Raw genomic sequence first — 9,397 nt, forward strand, 5'->3', positions numbered from 1 at the left:
AATGTTGCTGAACTGTAACTACCATCATTCCTGGCCATTGGTCACATTGGTGGAGGAAGATGGGACCTGTAGTCCAACAGCATCTGAAGGGCCATTAGGTAGCCACCCCTGGCTTAAAGAGTAAAGCTCTATTATTGAAAACAGCTGTGAATATGTGAAAATATAATTAGAAAAAGAGTTTGTTCAAGCATTCCAATATATGGGCCCCAATTTTCAGGAAGGCACACACAAGGCTTTCCCATCTGGAGCCTGAGTTGGATAGGAAGGTGCATTCTGTTCAGGACTGTATATTAGTGGGATTGCAGACATAGACTAAATGCACCAATCATGTTAGACTAGCAAGGGCAACTCCAAATCCAGTGCTGAAAGAAACATGCTTGCAACCCTGTTAGATGTGGGCATTCAGTTAAGTGATCAATGTACATAGTGTACTGCTCCAGAGATATGGTCTGAAGTCCTGGCAAACATTGTCTCCAACTCCAACCTTGCCAGGATTTGCTAGCCTCAAACACACAAAAGCAAATCACGGTGCAACATTTCCTTAATGCTTAATACTTAATACTTCATTGTCTTATATGCAATCTAAGGAAGGTGATGGGTACAATAGCAGTCTGATAATTTTCACTCTGAAGTATTCATGAGAATTTAAATGCTTTGAAATAAAAATCAGAGTTGAAATATTAATCCAATGATAATTTGGTTTAAATTGGACTCTTAAATTTGCCACAAATCACCAGCTATATTTAAAAGAAAGTATTTCAACTACGATTCTCATTATGTTAAGTGTACTTGCCTCTAAGAGATAAATTTCTAAATAGCCAACTGGACAGTATGGCACACCAATGAGATGCTTCTCTCCTTCTTGAACTAATGCTGGATTATTAGTTAACACATGAGTAATGTCCTTTGGTGTACTTAATGCTGCATGGACTGTGGCTTTTCCTGCTTCTAGAACTCTGTAGGAATGAAACAATATAAACTTGATGAAAATATAAAATGTAACTCTTATTTTAAAACCTACACAACATACAAAAAAGGAAACATAAATCTACTCTTTAATTCTGTGGTGGGGGTGAGGGAACACATACCTAAAAATGCAGTTTTAAAAATTCCTATCAGAAACACGCATATTTACTTTGTCAATGCATTAGTTTAAAACTGAACAGATTTCATATAGTCAAAATGCTTGATTCAGATGTTGTTTTTAAACTGATCAACAGAAATTACTACCAGATTTACATGTGAAGAGCCAACTGTGTGAAAAAGTCCCATGTGAAAAACAGGGGCAGAAAAGGGAATGACCATAATAGATAATATTCATTTCCCATTCTTTCTTCTCTCCAAGTAAGTTCATTGTTCTTCAGATGGGAGCAATCTCATAGAAACACCAAACCTAACACACACACACACACGGAAATGCAAATAGGCCTAGGAAGCACAGTGGACATAAAAAGATCTTTTCCAAAAAATTAATTCAGTTAGGATTTATCCACACTTTACAGGAACGGTCAACGCTTTAATGTTCTCATTTTTTTTTGCCCCCACGAAAACCTGCTCTTTAAAGTTGAATCGCAGCCAACGTCAATCCATGGAAAACCTGAACTGCTTTTTGTTGCTTGGGCACAGAACTTAGAAGCATGGATCTGTGCAGGGCACCTGTGTGGATAAGCCCAAAATCTCTAATGCCAGACTACTGGCTCCTGTGTGTAACCTAAGCCATCTTCAGTCCAGTCAGTATGAACACCTGGCCCCATTCTGCAACCATATGATGCACCCCACTACTTCCTTTTTCTACCTAGTTTGTTGGGCAGCACAATGAGGCTGCTGCTTCCTCTCCTTCGCTGTAGCTAAATGAGGGTGTGAAAGCACCACATGGACTCCCCCAAAAAGTTTGTGTTGGAAAACCAGCACAACACAAATACATGTGGGAAAGGGGCTGTCAATTCTGCTGGAGTTTTCTTGTACTGTATGCCTCTTATCAAATACTTGAGGCTTGCAAGGGTCTATATGACAACAAGTGATTTGAATTGTACAGTTTACTGGGAAAGGAAACTAATTTTAATTACATCAAGAAAAGCACACTTCAGGTACAACAGTACAGGTGGATTCGTAACACTGTAATACAAGTACCATCTCCTCCTGTTAAGCCCCCCACAATCAACCATGGTGGGGAGAGCTACAGGCAGAAAGACAGAGAAGCAAAAGAAAAGTAAAATAACTGCTGAGTTTAGCGGTGAAAACAGTAAATTAAAAATAAATCCTGAAGAATGTATATTGAAGGTGCACAGGACAACACACATGCAATTACCTCACTTTATCCTTACAATCCTGAGATCATTTGTCCAAGGTTTCCAACTGAGCTTCTAATAGAGATTTGAACCCAGGTCTCTGGACCAAGTCCAATACTTTCCAATGAATCACACTGGTTTGGTTTTGGAATTCAGTATTATATTTGTTCCAATTACTAAAAACATATTCAATATCTTTGCAAGACAAGGTTGTAGACTGAAGAAAATGACCTTTTGTCCACATGGAAGTAACCCTTGTGCAGATTATTCTACGCAATAGGTTGTGGTATTGTTATTTAATTTGCTGTGAGGCTGGGTAGCCCTTCTAACTCACAGGGCAAAAAAAACCCAAACATACAAAATGCACTTTAAAATTCATAGCAGTTTCTCCTACACCAATATTATCTCTATATAAATAAAACATTATAGTTGACATGACCCTGTAGCAGAATTGCTGTGGACTAGTAAGTGAGAGGGAGGAAAACACCCATAAAACTATTTTCATCTCAATCAAAGTGAATTAACATATTAATTTCTTCAGTTTTAAGAAGTCTTATCCTACCTTCTCAAAGAATCCTTTAGTTTATCACCATTGATAACAAGGAGGAGAACTTTCCATCTGTGAAAGGCCCCTGCAGCACCAGAGCGTATCAGCTCTTCGCGCCATCTTTTAGGTGCAGATTGCATTTGAGGTGAATAATGGGAGACTTTTTCGATTTTATATCCCCATTCGTAAGTTGTTTCATCAAGCCATCTGCCATTTTCGGCACTATTAATTATGTAGTCCTTGGTTAGTATCCACTTTCCTGGAAAGCAAATGAACTGTCATGCACAAAAGAATTTTTTTCCTGCAGACAAATGGCAATCAAATGAAGATCAAATATAAAAATTAGTAACAACTGCTGTTAGGGCAGAAAAATGGGGATCTTAATGTAATTTTTTACTGTAGTAGCTGACCTTTTCTATAATGTTAAAATGTTTTGGCACATTTTCATTAAAAACAGTGATCCTATTTTTTTTTTTGTAAGAATTCGTTAGGTTTTTTTAAATTAAAAATGTGTCTATTCATTTTGAACAACTTTGTATTAATTAACATTTCATGCTTATACACTAGTTTCTATGCATAATATATTCTCAAAAATATATTTACTTCCAAGTGTATATGTATAGTACTGTAGCCTTAATCACGCTTTCAAAACACTAAGCATTCTTTTTGGTGTGGCGGTGGGGAAATGCTTTGAAAAATCAACAGATTTTTTGCAAAGGACTGCAAGCAGGAGAATAAATGCTTGCCCATTCCTACACATGGATTCTTTCTTCAAGAAACCCCCCCCTTTATTCTGCATTAGCATATTTCAGATATATTATTCTATATTCTGTCAGCATGTGCTCTAAAAGAAAAATATAGCCGATAGACACTCATACTTCTGCAACTTTTCATCTTCAAAATGTGAACCATAAATATCACACATCCACCAGCTAGCATACTCTGTAAAGTTTAACTATACAGTAGCCATGCCCACCCTAATTCTGGAGGCCCCTATAACCTCAGTCAAACATTAAATTTTAGAGAGAATTATTTTATACCAGCAGCTTCCACCTCCAAAATTGATTTCTCTTCTATTAGCACATCATGTACTCAACATGCTAACTTAAATGTGATTTTGATGGTATTGTCCCCTTTCCTCCTTTGCCCAAACCTTATTTTCCCATTCTTTCAGGGTTCAAATCAGTAACAGCAGCACCATACGCTTTACATAAAAACTAACTACAGCATATTTCATAGTGAAGCAGCTAAAACTGTGATCCTAATCAATTTTACAGCCGAGCAGAGCAGATTGTGCCATTGCAAGGCAACGTTTTACCAGATGGTACTTCTATAGGTGCTAGCTTTGCATGCCAGCAGTCATCTGATGGAAAGGGAAGGGGAGGGGAAAGGTATTCTCAGCCTCTTTGTTTAGGAACCATTACCCCGTAATAATATTTCTTGGTGAAAAGGTTCCCCATCACAAAGGCACGCTACCTGAAACACTCAGATTTTGTACGAAAAACATCAGTCACAAGTTTCCTTTGGGTAGCTTCCACTAGTGCGCATTCGTAATAAGTTTGTAGGGGGTTAACATTCTAGGACAGAAGCGTTTTCTGTATTATTGATGTTGACACAAGAAAAAGATATAAATAATAATTGACCTTTATAGTCCAGTGTGCATGGCACTTTATAAAGAACAGTTATAATAGGTCCCTACCTCAAGGAGTTTACAATCTAAATCGACACAGTACAGCAGGGGAAGAAAGGGAAAATAGAGGCATGGGTACTTTGATTTATTTACCATAGGGATTAGGTGATTATCCATAAGCTTTCCAGAAAAGGTTAGTATTGAGGAGAGGCTTAAGGGAAATAAGTGACATGGTTGAATGGAGACATGCTGAAAGGCGAATTCAGGCATTAGGGCCAGCAAGGAAAAAGGTGCAGTCATTTCATGGAGCTTGAGATGCCACAGTTCAAATAAGAGCTCTGGGTTCACACCCACATGAAGAGGAGGCTGAAAGGAGGACTTTGTGTATCCACAGGTCTCTGAGAGCACGAGTTGCTATTTTTTTGTGAAAACTTGTGATTTTAAACTTATTGATACCTTCCATTTTTATCACGTTAGGTGTTTTAATTAAAATCCAGTTGGGATCTAGAATAGCATAAAAAGGTAAAGGACCCCTGGACACTTAAGTCCAGTAAAAGGCAAATGGACTTTTCAGGCCGAGAGAGCCGACGCTGGTCCACAGACAGCTTTCCGGGTCATGTGACCAGCATGACTAAACCGCTTCTGGCGCAACGGAACACTGTCTCGGAAGCCAGAGCACATGGAAACGCCGTGTACCTTCCTGCCACCTATTTATCTACTTGCACTGGTATGCTTTCAAACTGTTAGGTTGGCAGAAGCTGGGACAGAGCAACAGGAGCTCACCCGTCGTGCAGATTCAAACTGCCAACCTTCTCATCAGCAAGCCCAAGAGGCTCAGTGGTTTAGACCACAGCGCCCCCCCCCCCTGTTCCAAATTAGAATAGCCTAACCCAGCCCTATGCCCTCTTAGATGTTTGGGAATAAAATTCCCTGCATGGTCTACCCCCTGCCTTGCGGGACATATTTGGGAGGGGAAAAGGCTAAGGAGTAAACCCTACACAAGTCCGGAGTGGAGTCCCTAGGATGGTTAAATGGAGTCTTCTGTGCCTCCTTCCGATAATTCCTGCAGCCAAGCTGGTGCCAAATGTATTGCTCTGCTTTCCTTTCAGTGAGGTTAAGTGGGGCAGCTCTTGTTGCCTAGACAGCCCAGGAACTCCATACACACTGCCAAGGCCTGCACCCCGGAGAGGTCACTTCAGTGCTGCTAATGCAGCAAAAGCAAATGCAGGAAGCAGCAGTTACAAGTTTCTAGTTACAGCAGCTACTCCGTTGTCTCTCAAGAGGTATTTTCAAGGTATTTTCAAATTCATCAAAATCTTTGTCATTAGCAAAAAAAATGTTAAACGATCAATGAGAATTACCGCAACTATGAAAGCTAAAGAGAAGTTATTGTTGGAAAATTTATGGTGATATGCAAGAAATGAAATGAAAACCTTGTTAAATAGGTACAATACCCAAAGTGCTCACTAATAATTAGTATCTGCAGGATTTTTAAGGTCACAGAAGATATAAAACAAAACCAACTATAATTATGTACACACATATGCATCATTTTATTTGTATGCCACCGATCCACAGTTCAAACCATGATCAAGGCAGCTTACAACATGAAAAAAATGCTAAGTACCTGTAAGTACCGGTAGTCATAAACCATAAATAAAACGCAACCAAACTGAAAGAAATCTACATAAATCGCAACAAGATCTAGAACACAGATACAAAAAAACCAACAGCAACAACAGCCCCCAACAATCATACCCCAAGAGAAAGCATGTAACAGATTAGAATGGCCTTTTAAAAAATCTTAAGCATTAAAGTTTTAAGGTAACTAATTTGATAAATTGATTGTGTTTATACTCAGTGCACCATCAATAGTTAATGGTTACAATTTTAAAATGTTTAATCTGAGTATAGGTATTATTATTTAACAAACTTGTATACAGTTTAAAAGAAAATATTCTTCCAAAAGCACTCTATAGACTATATATCAAAATGTTACCAATTAAATATAATTTAAAACCATTAAAAATATCCTAACCATTTCAACACACTATTATTTTAAAATGTTATTAAAGTCAACAATGGCAAACACTAATCCAGCATAATAAACACACTTAAAAGGCCAAAAAATGTTAATCAGTCAAAAGACCTGGTTATAGAGAAATGCTTTTACTTGTCACCTAATGAAGGTGCCAGGCAAGCATCCCGGGGGAGAGAGCATTCCACAAACAGGGAGCCACCACAGAAAAGGTGTTCTCGTGTTGCCATCCTCCAGAACTTTAATGGATGAGGCACACAAAGAAGGGCTTCAGATTATGATCACAGGGTCAGCTCATATGGGAAATTACAGTCCTTACGGTATTGCGGTCCTGGGCCATTTGAGGCTTCATAGGTAAAAACCAGTACTTTGAATTGGGCTCGGAAACTAATTGGCAACCAGTGCAGTCAGTCCAGGATCACTGTAATACAGTACTGTATGCTCAAATTATCTTGCCCTATTGAGCAACTTGACTGCCAAATTCTGCACCAGCTGAAGTTTCCGAACCGTCTGCAAAGGAACAGCATACTATACATACCTGCTGCACATGCTGCTAAGAACTTTTCACTCTTGCAAGGCCTCTTGGCTATAAGGTGAGTGCAGTCTCTGTATTCCTAACAACAAAAAGATCACACAACCATAAACTAAAAATTGCATACACATTTTCAAAAATAACAAGGTAAGAAGTAGAATTTGCTCTTTTGCCAGAGTGTAGCATGCACTCAGTTTTACCACTATGTTGTAAAGTATTCTAGGTGATATGTTGTAAAGTATTCTAGGTGATATGTTGTAAAGTATTCTAGGTGATATGTTGTAAAGTATTTTATGTGATAAAAATCCACAAAATATTTAGGCTTATCAATTATCATAATTTACCGTAGTGTTAAAAAAAACACATTTTAGTGTATGAAGCAATTTGATTAAGGCCTTCTTTTCTTGGTTCTTAAATCCAGTTAGCTGGATCCTCCGTTTTTGGATGTCACTTTCCATCTGTTAAAAGAAAAAGAAAAAAGATGCACAACATATATTCTGGCACAATCTGTTAAAATGCACTTAAATCATCAACTCCAAACTACTGTACAAATCTGCTTATTATTACTATTAATTTCATTTCTATAATACTTTATATTTTTAAGGGGGGGGGAATCTCAAAGGAGCTTACAACCTACATTAAAATATCAAAGAGAAGGTCTTCCAGGACACACAGCTTAATGCCTGACTGTGTCATTTACAATGTATATGTAAATAGAATGTTTCTTAGCAGGGCAGGGGGGTATTTGGGGATTGTTTGTCATAAGCATTTTCAGAAAGGGGGGGGGGCGTGCAGAAAGGTAGGCTTGAGACTTCAAGAACCACACACTTTTATTCGAGTATTTTACCTTGAGTTATTTGAATTAGTCATGCTATGCTAAACCAATAACCTTTCTAGGATTTCACCGTAGAGCGAGCAAAGTTAAATATGTGTGTCCCAAGTTTGAGAAACTATGTAACTATAAACCAATGCACATTTACTACAGTCATCCCCACTGTATTCAGCGGGACTTTGCTTCTGGATAAACAACGCCTGGGGGGGGGGGAAGCTGAGATTCTGCCACGATAGTGGTTAAGCCACTTGGTCGGGCACGCAACCTTCTTACCTGGAGACACACGCCTGCAGGAAAGAGAAGCTACAAAAAGAACCGCACCCGAGGGAACACCACTAAGTCAGCGACTTTGCAATGGTTCTGGAACCCGCGCAGAGATTCCTACGGAGACTACGCCCACTGCGCTACTTGCGTAACGAGACCCGCCGCCCGGTTCGGAGCGCGGGAAATTAAATCGCAAGCCAGAAGTACGAAAAGTGGGGGAAGAGGGGTGGGCTTACAGGGAGTTTCTGAAGAAGACGCTCCCCACCCCCCCACAGATAGAGCAAAAGAAGAGCGCGTCCTACGAGAGCCTCGAGGGCTATGCTGCTGAGCTGAGGAGAGCGCAGCGTTGCCAACCGGCTCGAAGAACAGCAGCAGCAGCAGCACGCGCCAACCAGAAGCCTCCCATCTATCTGCCCCGCGCGCCGTTTACCTCAGGCGATTTCCCCTCAGCATCGCACGGCGCGGCCTCTCAGCACTTGGAGCGTTTTCCCCGCCTTCCTTCCTTCCCGCGTAGGCTCTCTCTCTCGCGCGCGGGAAAAGAGCCTGGGCCTCCTCCTCCGTCTTGGTGGCTCCTCCTCCGGATGTCGGAGCCCGGCCATTCCGAGCCGTCGTTATACTGACGCTCGTTTGGTCTCCGGGGCTACCAGGCGCCGAAAGAGGGAGCGGGGCCCGGCGTACCTGGTAAGTGACGTCGGAGTCTTGTCAGGGCGGCGGGGCGGGAAAGGGGCTCGGCGGCGGCGGCGTCCGCTGTCTCCTCCTTCCGGCATCTGAAGCGCCCACCTACCCGCTGCTGCCACCCTCGCCTGGTTCTCCTCAAACGCCGAAGGGAGACGAAGGAGACGGAGAGAACCACTAACAGATGTGGTGGTGGTGTTATTTATTTATTTATTTATTTATTTATTTATTTATTTATTTATTTATTTATTTATTTATTTATTTATTTATTTATTTATTTATTTATTTATTTATTTAATGACGAATGGGTTTGGCCTAAAAAAGATGCCTCAGGACTGCTTCCTTAGCTGAGGACGGAGCTGGCTGCCCCCCTGAAACTTAGCAGGGCACATTCTGTGCATCTCCCAGTCAAGGTGCCACAGGACTCTTGTGTGCTACTACTGCTCCTTGGTTAGGTTTTCATCCAAACTAATGTAGTCCCACGCATAGGGGCGGCAGGGGGGTTGCTATGGGTGTAGCCAGGAGGGGGCAGGGGCAGTGGCTCCCCGAAAAACAAGTATATAAAAATACTTAACTAACTGACCAACTGTG

The 9,397-nt window shown here is 40.7% G+C and overlaps 1 protein-coding gene across 6 annotated transcripts in view; it reads right to left on the reverse strand.

Annotated features, from left to right (window-relative positions):
- SLF1 (SMC5-SMC6 complex localization factor 1) overlaps positions 1–8,680 on the reverse strand; it is a 33,132-nt gene extending 24,452 nt beyond the window's left edge. For 2 of the 6 annotated variants that reach the window (XM_035099683.2, XM_035099682.2), the window contains exons 1-5: positions 8,562–8,680; positions 7,380–7,493; positions 7,042–7,117; positions 2,851–3,094; positions 794–956 (exon numbers count right to left, since the gene is read on the reverse strand). In XM_035099683.2, the coding sequence (XP_034955574.2) occupies positions 794–956; positions 2,851–3,094; positions 7,042–7,117; positions 7,380–7,493 (597 nt within the window). In that variant the 5' untranslated portion in view covers positions 8,562–8,680. Of the gene's footprint in view, positions 1–793; positions 957–2,850; positions 7,507–8,561 lie in introns of those variants that run through there. The other 4 variants (XM_035099684.2, XM_060280191.1, XM_060280192.1 and 1 more) reach the window with 4 other exon arrangements.
- Positions 8,681–9,397: the final 717 nt, after the last annotated feature.

The sequence above is a fragment of the Zootoca vivipara genome, chromosome 11 (assembly GCF_963506605.1).
Source record: "Zootoca vivipara chromosome 11, rZooViv1.1, whole genome shotgun sequence".
Classification (NCBI taxonomy): domain Eukaryota; kingdom Metazoa; phylum Chordata; class Lepidosauria; order Squamata; family Lacertidae; genus Zootoca; species Zootoca vivipara.